The 18,349-nt window shown below is 38.7% G+C and overlaps 2 protein-coding genes across 2 annotated transcripts; both read right to left on the bottom strand.

Annotated features, from left to right (window-relative positions):
* Positions 1-3,881: 3,881 nt before the first annotated feature.
* Positions 3,882-7,203, bottom strand: LOC127797406 (L-type lectin-domain containing receptor kinase VIII.2-like). The gene is made up of 2 exons (XM_052330272.1): positions 5,539-7,203; positions 3,882-4,968 (listed from the first exon to the last, which is right to left on the bottom strand). Exons 1-2 carry the CDS (start codon positions 6,734-6,736, stop codon positions 4,160-4,162), a joined length of 2,007 nt encoding a protein of 668 aa, XP_052186232.1. The 5' UTR covers positions 6,737-7,203; the 3' UTR covers positions 3,882-4,159.
* A 148-nt stretch (positions 7,204-7,351) lies between these two features.
* LOC127797407 (60S ribosomal protein L9-like) lies at positions 7,352-16,190 on the bottom strand. Its single transcript, XM_052330273.1, has 3 exons — positions 15,711-16,190; positions 7,732-7,854; positions 7,352-7,630 (listed from the first exon to the last, which is right to left on the bottom strand). The coding sequence occupies exons 1-3, from the start codon at positions 16,083-16,085 to the stop codon at positions 7,544-7,546; spliced, it is 585 nt and encodes a 194-aa protein (XP_052186233.1). The 5' UTR covers positions 16,086-16,190; the 3' UTR covers positions 7,352-7,543.
* Positions 16,191-18,349: the final 2,159 nt, after the last annotated feature.

Raw genomic sequence — 18,349 nt, 5'->3', positions numbered from 1 at the left:
CGTAATTTTTTATCTGCGGCCTTTTTTTTGATAGCCATTTTCTGCATCTTGGAATGTCTGCATCAGACAGTCTAACAGCCCATTTATTCTGAATCCATGGGAACGTTTCGATCAACCACCACTGTAGAGAGCAAAATAAAAATAAAAATAGAAATTAAAAAACAAAACAAACATTTAGTTATTATAGACAAATCATATACAATAAGGAAAGAGTACCTGAAACGCCCATACAAAACCATAAAGGTTGATTTTCTTCCCACCTTCACCAGTCAATTTTCTTTCTTTCGTGGCCAATCGGATGTAATGTTGACTCTTACTGTAGACATACGTACCCCAAGGGAACATCTCAAATGCTTGTAAATCCTCAGCCATAGTCCATAAGAAATCATCCACATGCCCGCGCTCATCCTGGCCCAACAAAAACATATCGACCACAGCAATGTAAATCAGTTTCAGGGCATCCTCTGAAACCATGTCCTCTCTGGTACTAATAAGTAATTCAAGGTCGTCTCCAGTCACCCTCTTCTTATGTTGAGGAAATAGTCGAGCACGTAAACTCTCCGGCTCAATAGGTTTCGGTTCAAGGCTTTCCCTATCAATAGCCCCAAATCGGAGTCCACTAATAAGTATGAACTCCTGCCTCCCGTATCTATATGGTGTGCCACCAATCTCGAACCACATCTCATCGTGGTGGGCACCTGGAAATGTCACCTCCCTAAGTAGAACATGATATATCAATTGTGGTGCAGTCAAATGGAGAGACAAAGGCATCTTTAAGAAATGTCCTAATGGGCCCTGTAGGAATCTATCTAATAACTTGTATCGGTCTAGAGCACGACGCATCGCCTCAAGGTGTTTGATCCCACAATGAGTAGTAACTCGCATTCTGGGCGGTAATATTCGATGAGTATGAACATAAGTAAATTTTATAGTTTGTTGTTCAGCCATCTGTAAGGAAAAAAAAAAAAAAACAACAATTGTCTTAGACAGTGACCATGTAAAAACACAAGTAAAAGAAGAAGAAGCCCAATTGTCGTAGCCAGATCATCGCAACCCAAACCTAATCGAGCTTCGTTGGGCAGAGATAATCGAGCTGGGGCCCAAGAGAGCCTGATTGGGCTGTGGGCTTGGTTGCGGCCCATCGGGCTTCGTTACAGTGAGACGAAGCCCGATCGGGCTTCGTTTGCAAACGAAGCCCGATCGGGCTTGGCCTGCAAACGAAGCCCGATCAGGCTTCCTGCAACGAAGCCCGTTAGGGCTTCGATTCAGGAAGCCCCATCGGGCTTCGTCTGAGCTTCGTTTCAGACGAAGCCCGATCGGGCTTCCTGCAACGAAGCCCGATCGAGCTTCGGCTTCGTTGCAGTGAGACGAAGCCCCATCGGGCTTCCTGCAAACGAAGCTCGATCGAGCTTCGTCTGCAAACGAAGCTCGATCGAGCTTCGTCTGCAGACGAAGCTCGATCGAGCTTTGTCGAGATGCAGGGGGCTCGTTGCAGACGAAGCCCGATCGGGCTTCGTCTGCAACGAAGCCCCAAAGACGAAGCCCGTGGGGCACAGCGGGCTTCGTCGCGAACGAAGCTCGACCGTGGGTCTTCGTTCGCGACGAAGCCCGGTCGATCTCCATGGTCGCCGATGAAGCTTTGTCGTCGGCGACCATTTCTAGCATCTTCTTCATTAAAATCAACAAAGAAACTCTAACCTTGTTTAGCCAAAATGAGATTGATGTCGGCGGTCAAGTGGCTGTCACGGCGGCGGCGGCGAGTGGCTGTCACGGCGGCGGCGGCGGCGAGTGGCTGTCACGACGGCGGCGGGCAGTTGCTTAGTGAGAGAGATGAAGTGGGTGGGTGAAATGGGTAATGAGGGGATGAGGGGTATTTTAGTATTTGACTATTATTGTGTTTAATTTTTATTTCTTTCTAACTTTTTAAATAAACTAATGGTTGAATCTGACAAAGTGGCTATATTATGTAATTAGTTTGTTTGAAAGTACATAAACGTTTTTTTTTTTTAAAAAGGGATAAAAAGAAATTTTATATTTGAATAGTGGTTACTTTTTGCCATTTCCACTAAATAAATCAGCTTTAAGAGACCGGAGATATTTAGAGATGAATGCGTGTGTGTTTGGGGGGGGGGGGGGGGGGGGGGGGGGGGGGTGGTGAGGAGTGCAATTTTGTGCACCCCATTTAACGGTGGGTAACTTCACCCACCGTTAAATTAAACAGAGAGAGAGGAGTAAGGCAAATAGGATTGCACGCAGCCCAATATAAGCTCACACATTTCTTTCTCCTCTCATGCTCTCTCTCTCTCACTCTCCCATTCCCAGAGTCTCCCTCCATTCTTTCCGACGACCCCTCCTCCAGCAGCGGTGTGTCTCCACCTTCGGCGTGTCGTCCGTCTCCTGCCATCGTTGGAGAACGACCCTTCACCTCCCTCCACACTATGCTTCACAAGTACCAAACAAATATATTTCTTCTTAATAGTTCCCATCTACTATCTCATCTTCATCTTCTTTCTTTTTTCAAAGCTCCCTTCTTCTACCATGGCCTCTGCCTTGTTCTTCGCACCCACCATCAGACCCCTCAACAAGCCCACCTACTTCTGTATCTTCCAAAGTAATAAAAAAATTTCTTAAAAAATACTTATATTTCTTTAATTCTATTAGGCAAATAATTTATTCTTTGGCATGGGTATATAATATACAGCCCTGTGATTTAATTGTTTAACTCTATTTAATTATTAATATCATATTTGGCCGTGAAGTAATTTTATGCAAATATAAATGTTTTTTAAGTAATTTTTTATTATTAAAAGTAATATACGTGTTTTATTTTTTATTCATCCGTTTAATTTTTTTTTATTATATAACAATGTTATAAGATATCACTATAATACGTGAAAAAGAGAGAGGGAATATACTTTGACTGTAATAAATGTTGAAAATATAACTTTTATATCTCCATTACAATTTATCTTACAAAAGATTAAAATAAAATTATATCCTGTAATAATATTAAATTATATAATATTTATCATATATTATTACATATAATGTTTATTATTTACCCAACAATATTTTTCAGCAAAAAAAGGTTTTATTTGAGTTTTATAGTGTCCAAATGATGATATACAGTTTTATGAATTTGTTTAGTTTAAGTACTAAAAAGATTTTAAGATGTAGACAAATCATAATTTATGATGTTGAAATAACACCGCGTAAAACTGTATGCCACTATTTCACGCCGGAAAGAGAGAGGACGTCGGAGGACTACGTTCACTGCTGGAGGGGACGCCGGAGGGAGTAGAGGGCCGTTGCTGTATGTCGGAGAGAGAGGAGGGTCGCTGTAGGCGGATGACATGTCGGAGAGAGAGAGAGAACATCGGAGGTGGAGGGGACGCCGCGACCGTTGTTGAAGGGGACATCGCGGCCGCTGTTGGAGGGGACGGAGAGAGAGAGAGAGAGAGAGAGTGGAGAGTGCTGCTGGACGGGCGCCGAAAATGGAAGGCCGTTGCTGGGGAGAGAGAACTGCTGCCTGCTGGAAAGATAGTGATTGAGTGAGAGAGAGAGAGAGGTGCATGAGAGAGTGAGAGAAGAAGTGTTTGGGCGGGCGGGCTGCTACATTGGGCTGCGTAAAATCAATTAAATATTTTTTTTCAATTTTCCAATAACTCTGTTCACTGCCTTCAAGCTAACGGTGGGTGACTGTGGGTAAGCTTACCTCAGTTAAATGGGGTGCACAAAATCGCACTCTGTGGTGAGGGGGCGCTTTAATTTATTATTGGGAGGGACAATTCCCTGTTAATGATAGAACTGGAGGAGACAGACCATTCTGCTCTGCTCTGCTCTGTGTAACTTTGTCAGGTGGGAAGCATGTGGATGATGTGTGCCCAATCAATGAATATAATATTATTCCAATTACAATGAGGATTGTTGGAAGCTACCGCCGAGGGTAGAATGATTAATTAATTTGCAGTCTGTCTAAACATCACATATTTTTGGTCGAATTGGTGATGATGATGATGGCACTGGGCAATTGTAATTTTTTGAGACTGAATTAGTAACTTAAAATCGCTAGCAACCGTGGCCATGAAGGATGGATGGCATGGCATGGCATTATCTATCTTTATTTACCAAACAGATTCCACGGAACGGGAGCAAATCATCACTTGAACCGAGCACAAGAATAGCCGGTGCACAGACCCGTGGTGCTGCTGTAGGGGAACAAAGAAACGGGTCGAGTCGCTGGCAACTCGGGAACCGGCTTGTCCGAACCCAGAAGCTCCCCCACCTCCTCCATCGCCGGCCGCCCCTTGTTCTCGTTCAGAGTGCACAGCAACCCGATCTCCAGCACCCGAACCGCCTGCTCCGGGTTCACCACCGAACCCATCCTCCGATCAACCACCGTCGCCTTCTCATCAGTCTCGTGCTTCGCCCACGCCAGATCCAACAGGTCCATCTCCCCCGGGTCGGACCTCCACTTTCTCCGCCGCCCCGCCACCACCTCCAGAACAAATATCCCGAAATCGAACACGTCCGCCTTCTGGCTCACCGCCGACTCGAATAGCCTCGACTCGGACGAGTCCAGCACGAACCCGAAGTCGCCCAGCACGGCCCGGAAGCTCACGTCGAGGAAAACGCTGCTGGTCTTCACGTTCTTGTGAGCGAGTTGCTTCGAGTGGAGGTAGCTCAGCGCCTCGGCGACGTCTCTCACGACCTTGAGCCGCCGCGTCCACGGCAAGACGCCGACGCCGAAGAGCCACTTGTCGAGGCTGCCGTTCTGGAGGTAATCGTAGAGGACGATGATTTCCCGGTGGTCGTAGCACCAGCCTCGGACTGGAACCAGGTTGGGGTGGCGGACTCGGCTGATGGCGCTGATTTCCTTGGACACTCGCCGGCGATCGAGCCCCTGCGAGTTGAGGAACTGGGTCGAGAACCGCTTCACCGCCACCGGGCAACCGTTGGAAATCGTACCTGTTATTTGATTCCAACAGCATTCAGTTCACCTTTCTTTCATACAAAAACATGAACACGATCGCAGATATATGTACGCATCTACTTTTGCTTCTTTACCGCTAATAAGACTGTTAATAGATTAACTTTGTTCATGCACCCTGATGATAAACACAAATTTCCACGAACAAAGTAAATCCCAAATATGATGAATTGGAAGACAGCACACTTTCATCCAATCCAATCCAATCCAATCTTATTTGTGCTCTTACTGCTTGCTATTCTTACAACGGTACATTACTTTGTGTGCACCACCACCACCACCACCACCACCACCTTTCAATGAGTGGATTCTTTTGTTATTTTGTGTTATTATGTATGTCTTAAATCACAGTATTGTCATGTGTTAGCCACGCATAAATAATGATATAAATTTTATTAATCATATTTACAGTTTTATCCTTTATTATACAAAGCCAAGTGGTGAAAAGATATGCCCATTTGGAGATAAATAATTTTTAATTTGTCCATTTGGAGAGTGAATGATGAATGATGAAAACACACAGCATTTTGGATCTATTTTAGCCGTACCTTTATAGGTAACGCTTCTGGAGTCGCTCCCCAGCTCCTGCGACTGGCCGAAGCACCGAGTGGCCGACTGAACCTCGCCCATGGTGAAGCTCCGGGGCTTGTTCGGCGGTCTCGGCCTGCGCTTCTTCTCCGGAAGCAGTACCGCTTCCGGGCTCTCCTCCTGCCGCTTGGCGTTGCAGTACAAATTCACCAACACGACGAGAACCAGCACCACCATGGCCACGAATATCAAGAAGCTGCTCGGCGTTTTGTTGTGAGCGTTCCCGTTCTGGATGATCTTGCTCTCGCAGGTTTCCGTTCCCGGGACCCGAAGAACGGCCTGGCTCGTCGCCGTGAAGTTCCACGAGAGCACGTTGTGGATTTGCGTTAAGTTTCCGGTGGAAGCAGAGAACCCGACAAACATGTACTCTTTCAGGAAAGGCGAGAGATCGAGATCGCCGGAGAAGACTGGTTTGGAAGGATAAGCATGACCGTCGGGGCCAAGACGAATATCCAATAACCGGGACTGGCCGTCGTACTTGATCCAGGCCCGGTGAACGGAACCGTCTTTGAGATAAACTCCGACGTCGGAGGCGTTGATGGTGTTCGTCGAAACAATGCTGGCCAGGTTGATTCCGACGTGGTTGTCGTTCGGGTCGCCGAACTCCGGGTTCCATCGGGTGTCGAATTCGATCCCGACCGTTTTGTAGTCGTCGTCGCAGACGTCGTTGAGCATGCCGAGCCAGGGACCGGGCCGGCCCACGGTGAACTCGTCGGGGACGATGACGAAGGTGAGGCCGCTGCCGCCAACACCAGATTCTCGGGCGCTCGAGGTCTTGTTAATGGTGGAATTCAGAGTGAGATTGAATTGGAAAGTGAAGGTGGTTTCGAAGGAGGCTGGAGTTTCGGTGAATGGATCAAAGAGGCGAATTGGGGAGGAGTAGAGAGCTCGTCCGGCTAGGTGCCGGATATCAAGCTTCTGCGAAACGTCCGGTATTTGGATGCAGCCCTTTTCGTCGGAGAAGATGGCGCTCCCCAGAAGCTTGATATCGTCGTGGATTCTGCCATAGTTGCTGGGCTTCATCTCCGGGAAATACAGCTGCTTGGTGACGTTGATTTCAGGTCCATTGGGTTTCTTGATCTTGTTACCCGAATCAACCAGAATCTGATCTTCTGCTAGAAGTATGAATACAATGAGTAACAAGTTGTAGCGAGCCATGAGAGAAGAGAGGAGATGCCTAGAAGATGAGAATGCGGTCAGAAAAATCAAGTCTTGCTTTTCTCAAGGCTCCCTGAATATATATAAATAGAGTTTCACTTCACTTTGAATTGGTTGATTCGAAAGGCGACAGCTTTGGGTTGTCCTCTACTGTACCAGTGTGAGGGGAGAATGAGTTTGGGAGTCATCTTCTTGGGGCCCTCCGACCATATCCTTCAATTCTGAAAGGGCCGACTCGCACCCGCAGGGTTAAATTAACGTCTATGGAAGATTTAGGTTTGCGTTAATAAATGCTATGATTACGACAACCATAATTGCAGGTTTGGCTCTTATAAAATCGGGCTCACTAATTAAGCAATGATAGATAGATGGAGCATAGCAGCTGTGTCTCAGCGATCAGGTCAGGTTAAGTGATTGAATTTGAATCCAATCTCAGTAACAACTGTCAAATTATTGGGGGCTGGAGGCGGAGGTATTGGCCGGAAGCTGCCAAAAGAAAGGATTTACGTCCAAGGAAAAGATTAAGTTGGCAACTCACCCTTGTTTTGTTTGGGGTAGGACCCGTTCATTTCCTCTGCGATCTACATCCAAGGAAAAGGATAAGGACGAGACATGTACTCCAACATAATTTCATTTCCATACCAATTCACATATAAAATATTCTGGGGGTACAAAAAAATAGAAACAAAATTCTAAAATTCTTCAGACAATTATTCTATATGAGGAAACAAAAGGATGATGTGACACTGGCTCCTACTTGATATGACCAGAAAAGAAAAATACCATGTCTAGCCACTACCTAACAATTCATTCTTCTTGGACTATCGTTCCCTTCTCGCTCACATAGATGCCATCAAGGAACTTCCGGATATCTTTGTTCTTAACATGGCATTTCTGATCAAAGAACAAATAAACTTGAAGTCAGAGCGAGCAATAATATTTAGTATTATCATTGGAGAACGTAAAACAAAGATGGGAGATAACGAGGGTGGTACTTGGTTTATCAGGGCAGCAGACCGAGATACGAGTTCAATATCATTCCCGTCCAAGATCAATTCATCCTTAACTTTCTCAGATCTCACAACGGTGACCCCTTCAAGCATATCCACCTTCCGCACCTGATTCAAAGACTTAACGCTTTTAAAACATCCTGGAAATTTATTTGGTCATCAATATCACACCTATGAATATGCTTGGACCTGTTTTCATTGCCTACCAAGATAACAGTGCATCTTTTTTCTTAACTGGCATCTTCAACACGTTTGCATGCAGAATCATATTTGCCCCATACCATGCACGAAATGAAACATGATTTTATTTTATCTAATAAAATAAAATAAGGGGTGTAGACAATCCAATTCTAAAAACTCTAGTTGTGTTTAAAAAAATCAATGAACTAGAGAAAACAGTATGCAAGCACTCAACATAATCAAAAGGAAGCAGGAAGCACGCTGACATTCACTTCAGACATCACAGAGACCAATACCACCAAGAGATTTAATGAGCTCCGTAACAAGAATACAGATAGGTAGACCAATAATTTCATAGCCAATTGTGATAAACTATAACAGTAACGCACTCTTCAGCTTTGTGCTTCTTGTGAGAGTGAGAGCTCAGGAACCATCAACAGAAATTATGCAAATAAATGGTTACATCGGTGACATAATTTACCATAAGATATTGTAGATGAACTCAAGTCATAACTAAACATGTCTCAATAACTGAACAGATTCTGCAAAACAATATTCCAGCTATATACTATTTGTAATAATCTGTAGATTAGCAACATGATATTAACCCAATTCAACTCAACTCTACCTATACCCAAGTACTTGCTTTGGCTTCATTAAACTTTTTCACCAAAATGTGCTAGAAAAAATATGTGCAGAAAAGTCATCTTTTCTTTCAGAAATCAGATTATGCTTATGCATCAAAGTCAATTAAGTGCAATGGGAAAAAAAAAAAAAAAAATCAACGCAAAAAATCAAATTACATATCCTGATAAATATTTTGTCAAATAATATTGTGCCTTCATAGGTGTTCTTAATCTTGTGCAAGGAACAAATACTTTTTCTTGAGATATTTTACAGGTAAGTATTTACATCATTCCAAATGCGCAACCAAAAAGATTAAATGCATAATGTGGAGAAAGAAAATAGTTTCTACTTTAACATGATGTGCCCTTTTCATCTATTTGAACAAGATAATTGTCTTTATGAAAATACTTGTGATCGGATATCAGTACAACAAAAACACTCACAACCATATCAACTATTAGTACTTATTCAATTACATGTCAGTATATGTTCATGCATGAGATCTTGCCAAATAATAAGAGTTGTAGTTCCAGAACAGAAAAAAAAAAAAGTTGTAGTTGCTTTACAGAAGATTTGTATAGATAATAGATCAGTGCAATTTTGAAATATAATAAAATACCAGAGGTTTTAACATGCAATTGGAATTGGAACAAGTGAGATAGTATTTCCAATTTCTATAGAATCTCTTTTCTCCTTTGTCGTGTAGCTATACCATAGAGAAATAACCATGATTTTCATGACTTGATACAATGGCATAACATAGTGACATAATCATGTTCTCATGATTAGATACCAAACAAACTCATCATATATTTGGGATTATACTTTTTTTAAAAAAAAATTGATTGGATCGATTTTTTCTTTCAATTCACCTGCGATAAAAGGCTTTATCAATACAACCAAGAATAGGGTCAAACTTGTAATTATAAAGCCAAGAGATATAAATATAAAAACTGTAGATGTTTCCTAACAGGGTAATCTCATGCTGATACTTAGCATATTTTTGTAGTAAGTTTTCAAACTTCAGAAAGATGTGAGATTCACATCCAACATATACTCACACCACATTGAAAAACATGTAAAAGACCAAGATTTTCCTATATCTAGGAATCTTCTTTCTCCTTTTCTTTGAGTTTAGGATTTAGAATTTCAAAATTTTATGGGGTGTTGACAGAATTTTTAAGTAAACATAAGTTACAAAAAATTATTTATTGTATACAAAGAGATTATTTATGCACATTGTGTTCTTTATATGAAAATTATAGGGCTAGGAGGCTATTCCCCTCCACCAATGTTATATTACAACAATGACAACAACAATCATAGGCATTAATCTCACTAGGTGGTGGAGTTAGATACTTGAATTCTGCCTCTCCAAGCATCTCTATTCGTAGCCATATATTGTGCAAGGCTATTATATCATGTCATGCCTAAAAGTTTTTCACTAAGTTTTATTTAGTCTTTTTCAAATCTTTGTTGCGAACTTCCATTCCATACACTCAACTCGCAATTTGCATTTAGCTTTCTTTTCATGTGTTCAAACCATCTTAATAGCATCTCAAGCATTGTATATCTAATACATGTCACTGCAACCTTATTTTTACTCATATTATACACGGTGGTGTTTAATTGCTCACATATTGTGCAAAAAGTATACACCACACAACCAAATATAAAAATCATTGAATTGATGTATAAATTTGTAATACATTTATTGAACTAGCATGTAATTAAAATTTGGATTAGACGTAATATATTTCAACAAAAAATCAAATCCTTTAAACTAAGAAACAACTTTTGGTATTTAGCAAGAGAGAGAAAGAGCTTCTGGGCTCTGAAGCCTATATCTAATAGCATAAAGAAGATGAAAGAAGTAACTGATCATGCTCAAATTGAAGCAATGTATTGTTTGTTGTTCTACGGGAACAGGGGGTTGGGAGGCATACTTGCCTACCTTAAGCTATTGCTTCACACTTAACAAAAGCTTTTACAAGACTAACACCAACATGTCCCAATACCTCAATGAAATGCACAGAAATATCATCATCATCAAGGACAAGAAAAACCATTTTAGACATTCCTAATGTCCAAGAAAAATATATGAATATATAATGTGGAGAGAGAAAGAGAAAGATTATTTTTTAGCAGGGTACATAAATTACAACAATGTCATCAAAGACTAAAGTTGTCTCTTTGTCAGAAAAGCATATCCTTTCCGAAAACCATAACTTCTAGTTCACTATGCTTCTAACCACCCAGATAACTAAATGCATGAATGATTCCTTTCCTCCTTCACATTGCTAGTAGGGTCCCTGGTGGCAAGCAATTATCTGGGGGTTGCCCAGACGCATCGAGTACCAATCTGATCTTGCAGTTCAATTAGTCTACCATAGGGGGTCAAGTACCAATCTAATCTTGTAACAATTGAACCCGCCTAACACACAAAAAAGCACAGAATGAAATTAGGAGGCTAAGACAGGTGCATGTATTGCTCTAGTATTTTAATTTTTGTTTTTTTTTTTTTTTTGTTTTTTTGGTTTGTTTTTTTTGGGGGGGGGGTGGGGGAGGGGTGGGTATTTACTATTCAAGTCAAGGTGACAAAATTGAGGTTCTGCCCAATGCATTGCCATCAACACGCCCAAATGATTTCAACTGATTCATCCAACAAATATGATATCAATCATCTCGTGAATTTGAAGAATTTCATTTATTACTAACACTCCTCTTTCTACTTTTCCCTAAATCTAGCTTAATAATTTAATTTCAAATACTTTTTAAGTCCTTTAAGGTAATCAAATCCAGATCTATATGAATCATCCATGCCATGAATTCATTACTTCCATTCTTCTAAACAATAAAGTATAGAACAAAAAAGGAAAAAAGCAAACAGAAAACACAAATCAACCAACACCATAAGAATATGGCCCTTTTTTTGATAGAACATGGCTTGTTACTCTTAACATAAATAATGGTATTCACCATTCCAATATCAAACTTCATTAAGATGAATAGTCCTAAAAATCAAAATTAGTGTTTAAAATCGATGACCAGAAAGTATCAGCCATGAATACTCTAAGCTTGTCCCAAACCTCCAAACTTCTTGTGTAGAGTGTAGAGCCAGCTGACAAGTACCACTTAACTATTCAAAACTAACTTAATATCATCAATCCCAAAATCAACCAAGCTAAAGATTAGGTATTCAAATCTTAACAGCATTCCTGATCATTGTGTTTATGAAAATCACTTAATATAAATACTTGTAATATATATCGATATAAATACTTATGATTATATCAACTACTAATATAGATACTCACAATTACATATCAATATACATTGACATATGGGCCGAAATTCAACTGAGAAATTATCTCATTTTAAAATAATCTACACATTCAGGAATTCACGAGAGCACAGAACTTTTTGAAGAACACATTTAGACCCCTCCAACCCAAAACTTCAAAATAGTGAAACTTTCACACTATCCTAACAAGTCATCTCCAACCCATTACACCAAATGAACAGTGTTATTTCTATTTCCTTAATTCATAACAATTAATTTATTTTAAAAAATTATTTACATAATTGCAGCTTAAATATGCAAAAAAAAATTACATGTATTTACATAAAATATTGCATTTATTTAAAAATTTAAATACAATATTATACATAATATCGCAATCTACAAGATTTATAATTTAACACAACAAGATTCAAAAGGGATTACTTGAACGAAAAAACGTTACAAACAAAAAAAGAAACTAATTGTGTTATTTAATTCTCATAATTAGTATATTCCTCCCACAAATGTTCAATCAATGCATTTTGAAGTGCAATGTGACTCTTTATCCTTGATTTTCCGATGTTGAGCAAGGAATTCTTGAAATCGGCTGCCTTCATCAGCAACCATCTCAACGTCTGGACTTGGCGCTTCTACCCAATCTCGAATTGGCACCTCAACGTCACGTTCATCCTCTATAATCGTGTTGTGCATAATGATGCACGTAGTTATTATATCATGTAAGACACTTTTTTGCCAAAAGTGTGACGGTCTTGTGACTATTGCAAACCTAGATTGTAGAACCCCAAATGCACGTTCTATATCTTTTCTACAACTCTCTTGTTTCATTGCAAAATATTTTTTCTTGGGACCACGTGGCTCACGAATTGTTTGTACAAGAGTAGACCACTTCGGGTATATACCATCTGCTAAATAGTAACCCATATTATATTCGCATTCTTGTATGACGTAATTAGCGGGATGAGTAATACCTTCAGCAAGGTTGGTGAATAGATGGGAGGTTTCCAAAACATTGATGTCATTATTTGAACCGAGCATAATAAAGTGTGATATCCAAAGATCGTGATCTGCTACAGCCTCAAGGATAATTGTTTAATATCCACTTCGGCCTGCATATTGGCCAGCCCAAGCGGTTGGACAATTTTTCCACCTCCAGCACATACAATCCAGATTACCCAACATTCCAGAAAAATCACATTATTTGCAAAAACCAAGGTGAGACTTGGGGATAAAATATATCCGATAACTATAAAATGCAGCACTCAGTATTTGCAAAGAATCATTAAAAGATCTACCTTATTGGCCATAATGAATTTCAATCTTAGAGGTCCCTCAAATTATTCTACTTCTTCGACATTGTTGACCGAAAGCAATAATGACAGCGAAGTAGAACTTATGAATCACCTACCAACGATTGATGCCTAAATTGAAGCCGTCATTCTTTTGTATAACAACAACATCCTTCTCACTCACCTGCTCGATTAGCAACAACACTAATCGGGAGGCCACTTATGAAAGACTATTCAACAACTACTTTGCCGAGAACCCACATTATGGTGAAGGGATGTTTCGTTGCGGCTTTTGAATGTCATGAAAATTATTTTTGCATATATTTCAGGCCATCACAGCTCATGACAACTACTTTGTATAGAAAAGGGATGCTCCAAGAAGACTCGGCTTATCCACAATTCAAAAGATAACTGTTGTGTTTCGAATATTAGCATAGGTGTCACAGCAAATGCAACTAATGAATATATCAAAATTGGGGAGTCCACTGCTATTGGAAGTATAAAGAAATTTTGTCGTGCTGTTGTGGTCGTATTTGAGGATCGATATCTAAGATCACCAAACGCTGACAACATTGCGAGCCTGCTCTATGTTGATAGACAACGAGGTTTTCCTAGAATGTTGGGCAATATAGATTGTATGCATTGGAGGTGGAAAAATTGTCCAACCGCTTGGGCTGGCTAATATGCAGGCCAAAGTGGATCTCCAACAATTATCCTCGACAAGACTATAGCAAATTACGATCTTTGGATATGGCACGCACACTTTGGTATGTCGGGTTCAAATAATGATATCAATGTTTTGGAGGCCTCCCATCTCCTCACCAACCTAACTGAAGGTATTGCTCCTCCCGTTAATTACGTCATACAGGGATGCAAATATAATATTGGTTATTATTTAGCAGATGGTATATACCCGAAGTGGTCTACTTTTATACAAACAATTCGTGAGCCACATGGTCCCAAGAAAAAATATTTTACAATGAAACGGGAGAGTTGTAGAAAAGATGGGCATTTGGGGTTTTATAATCTAGGTTAGCACGCTTTTGGCAAAAAAATGTCTTACACAATATAATGACTGTGTGCATCATTATGCACAACATGGTTATTGAGGATGAACGTGATGTTGAGACACCAGTTCGAGATTGGGTAGAAGCGCCAAGTCCAGACGTTGAGATGGTTACTAATGAAGGCACTCGATTTCAAGAATTTCTCGCTTGACACAGGAAAATCAAGAATAAAGAGGCTCACATTGCACTTCGAAATGCATTGATTGAACATTTGTGGGAGGAATATACTAATTTTGAGAATTAAATAACGCGATTAATTGTATTTTTTGTTTGTGTCGTTTTTTCATTCAAGTAATTCCTTTTGAATCTTACCGTATTAAATTATAAATCTTGTAGATTGCAATATTATGTATAATATTGTATTTAATTTTTTAAATAAGTGCAATATTTTATGTAAATATGTGTAATTTTTTTTTTACATATTTAAGCTGCAATTATGTAAATAATTAAATAATTTTTTGAAATAAATTAATTGTTATGAATTAAAGAAATAAAGAAATAGAAATAATACTGTTCATTTGGTGTAATGGGTTGGAGATGACTTGTTAGGATAGTGCAAAAGTTGCACCATTTTAGTGCAAGAAGTTTTGGGTTGGAGAAGGTCTTAGAAACATTCTCAGAAATATTAGAGAAATCACCAAACAATATAACAACTAACTAATAGGAAATAAACGATAACGCCACCTAAAACATATAACATGTTGCGGCATACAGATCATCCTAAGCCAAAATGCTGCATATCCATTGGTAAAAAGCACATTTAAAACCAATATAACAAAAAAAAATGCCACCAAAAGCATGCCATAATGGCCCTATTTGTTGCAGCTTAATTAAAAAATTATAGTTTCTAATTTATTAGATTATAGCTTTTAAAACTTAGAATAAGTTGTGAATTTGTTTATTACAACTTCTTTGAAATTGTAGTTAAATAGTTATGGTATTTGATACCATAAGCTGTAAAATAACTTATTTTTATATAATTGTCCAAAATACTCTTAATAGTTATAGAATGATAATTTAAAAATTAATTAGTGTATATGTATAAGTTTCAAGTGTTATAAAAAAATTAATTAGTGTATAGAGAGAAAGGGAGATGACGAGAGAGAAGAAGAGATTTGAAAATGGAGATGACGGTGGAGAAGAGAGACCCTTGATTACATAGACAGAAGAGTAATTCTTTGTTAAAAACATGGGTAAAATTATCAAAAAAAAAATATAACTATTTAGTCAAAAGTTGTAGAAGTTGGGATACCCAACTTTAAAAAAATTGGCTTCTACCTCTTTAAAAGCTAATAAAAGTTATAAGATAGAATTCTAAAATCTAAAATAAACACTACATACCCATTTTTTTGAATCTAGAAACTAAAAATTACAACTTTTAAGCTGCAACAAACAAATATCTTGCCCAATAACATAGCTTTTGTACTGTATCATAAAGGGTGGAACACACGGAGAGAGAGAAAGAAGTAAAGGGGTATCAAAACGGGAAAGAGGAATCACCTTCTTCTCACCAAGGAAGTTACGGATCTCAATAGCCTTGCTGGAATTGGGGATGCTGGCATTAATCGGGAAGTGAGCGTAGACGAATCGCATCTTGTAGCGGTAGCCCTTGGTAACGCCCGTGATGAGGTTCTGGACATGGCTGAGAGCCGTGCGAATAGCGGCGGTGGCCTTGCGAGAGCCGAACCAGGCCTCGACCTTGAGCTGCTTTTTGCCGGTGGCCTCGTCCGTTATTAGATGGAAGTCGAGGTTCAGGTGCTTGAAGTTTCGAGTGAGCTTACCTCTTGGCCCTTCCACTTCGATCACCTTCGCCTTCACTTTGATCTTCACCTCATCTGGGATGTCCATCCTCTCGGACGACAGTATGGTCTTCATCTCTCACCGACTCTCTCTCACACAGAGACACGGGCCAACAACAACCCTAATTGAAGTGAAGTGGCATACATAGGGTTTCCATCGTCTTTGATGCCGACTAAGGGCGTGTTTGTACGGGAACTTGAGCATTAATAATATCCCAAATTATTTTCGTTTTTTCAAAATATTGAGAAATAAAGAATACATTCTATTATTTTATGGAAATACCAATTTTTGTGTCGCCTAAGTTGTGGGGATAGAGTTGTCGGGCTGAAGCCTGAAAGCCCTCGGCCCACTACGGCCCGGTTCTGTATAGCACGGCCTATGATGGGGCCGACGACCTTTCACACCACCAGTTGAACATTTTTGTAAGGCCCAAATGCAATCGGCTAGGTTTTTGGTGTAACAGTACTTTCTTTTAATTACAGGGATGTAATTTATTTTTATAATAATAATTAAAACTAACACTATCCAAACATTTAATAGTACAAAATTGGTTTAGAGAATGTGACTTCATGCGGAATTGTGTAATCATTTGTGTCTATCCAAGCGACTAAGTTTTCGAGATTTAACTCACAACGAATTTATTCATTTTCCTAAAATTGTAGAACAAGGGGGATTGTGCGTAAGAACGAGTAAAGGTTTAGTTAGATCGAACTAATTGAATCGAATTGATCAAATTAGTCAATTCAATTCAATTATCTAGGTGTCGGTTAACGGTTCAATTATTTTTAACAAAAAATTTAGTTAATTTTTATCGATTCAATTTTTGTTAATCGATTAATTGAAGTAATCCAACCGGTAGTTGCTTATGTTTAGTCCTTCCTAGTTCCTATTGCCCCCACACGCCTCCAGCTCATGTCCCTTGGGCTAAGCCTGCAACCATGTCCCTTCAATAGCCTTACTCTTCTCAATTGTCCAATCTCCTCTGTTCAATTTGGCTTCTCTCTCTCTCTCTCTCTCTCTTTCGCTGGTTGCAGGCAGTAGATCGAAATCTCCAATTTCTTTGCCGTTTCTTCTGCTTCCTGAAGATCCAAGCGTTTCATGGGTACACTACCCATTTTGTCTCTGTCCAGTGTCCTCTTCTGTATGAGTCATTTGGTTCTTCTTCTAATCGCTTTTCTTTTTGCCTTCTCTCCATTGCCAATAAGCTATGAACTCTTGATTAATGAGTAAATTCATGGTGGGTTTTTGAAGAAGGGGTTCTGAGAGTGATTTTGGATTGAGGCAACTTTCCAAATTGGGGTAAAATTTATTTTATTTTTCTTGAAAATGTTCTTATCTTTTTTTTTTTTTGTCTTCAATTATTTTGTGCATTAATTTGATTTTTGATTCAGTTACCATGATTTAGATTTCATTTAGTTTGGTTCCAATTAGTTAAGGTTAATCAATCGATTTGATTCGATTATTATATGCAATTTGATTCGAATAGTGATTTTTGGTCAGTTCAGTTCAATTCTAATCTATTATACACCTTTAATTGTATATTTTAGAAAATATAAAATATATTCAAAATAAAAGTTACCTATATTAAAGAGGCTCCTTAAATTTTTTACATGATATATATATATAAATTTAGAGAATGTGACATCATCTCAGTTGAACACAAGTCACATTCTCTTATCTTAACTCATAACAACTCGTTTTTTATAAATTTAATCTGAAAGATCACCTAATCTCCCATGGTAACACCTCAAGAACGAACATATAATGGAGGGTCGGAAAGGAGGGTGGGGAGGGACAAAAAAAATTAGAATAATTATGTCTTTATAATCTCCTACCTGTATAAGTCTCTTTAAATTTATAAGATTACGACCTTAGGTGGAGTTAATAATGGTAGAGTATCACTGACCATTGTTTAAGTTTCAATAAATGTGCCTTGGTTTTAGATAAAATGCATTGTTTTCGGTTTCAAAATAATTTACAAGTTGATAATAAATACTAATATTTTATTAATTAATAAAATCATTTTAAAATTAATAATAAGGTCATTTATTGAAACTTAACCATAATTGTTAGCATTGCACATAATAGTAATATTATTATTTTTTTATATATAAAAATAAATTTCCAAAAATCTGAACGGACTAATAACAATACTTTTTTACTTTTAACATATATATAAAAATTATTTTTTAAGGTTGTGTTTGTTAAAATGAGTAATATAAAGTTATATTAAGATAATGTTAGAATATTTTTCGAACCAAACTATAGAATCATTAAGATAATGTTGGGAAGAATTTTAAGATTTTTATTAAATTATTTGTTAATTTTTTTGAAATGCA

The sequence above is a fragment of the Diospyros lotus genome, chromosome 3 (assembly GCF_014633365.1).
Source record: "Diospyros lotus cultivar Yz01 chromosome 3, ASM1463336v1, whole genome shotgun sequence".
Taxonomy (NCBI): domain Eukaryota; kingdom Viridiplantae; phylum Streptophyta; class Magnoliopsida; order Ericales; family Ebenaceae; genus Diospyros; species Diospyros lotus.
The sequence above is the reverse complement of the archived record's forward strand: the minus strand, read 5'-3'. Positions and strand labels throughout refer to the sequence as shown.

Coding starts and splice junctions, on each gene's coding strand:
- LOC127797407 (XM_052330273.1), bottom strand. CDS start 16,085: ATGAAGACCATACTGTCGTCCGAGAGGATGGACATCCCAGATGAGGTG. Junction 7,855..15,710: donor ACTTCCTTGGTGAGAAGAAG/GTGATTCCTCTT, acceptor TCTTTGAATCAG/GTGCGGAAGGTGGATATGCT. Junction 7,631..7,731: donor CTGCTGCCCTGATAAACCAA/GTACCACCCTCG, acceptor TTCTTTGATCAG/AAATGCCATGTTAAGAACAA.
- LOC127797406 (XM_052330272.1), bottom strand. CDS start 6,736: ATGGCTCGCTACAACTTGTTACTCATTGTATTCATACTTCTAGCAGAA. Junction 4,969..5,538: donor CAGAAGCGTTACCTATAAAG/GTACGGCTAAAA, acceptor ATCAAATAACAG/GTACGATTTCCAACGGTTGC.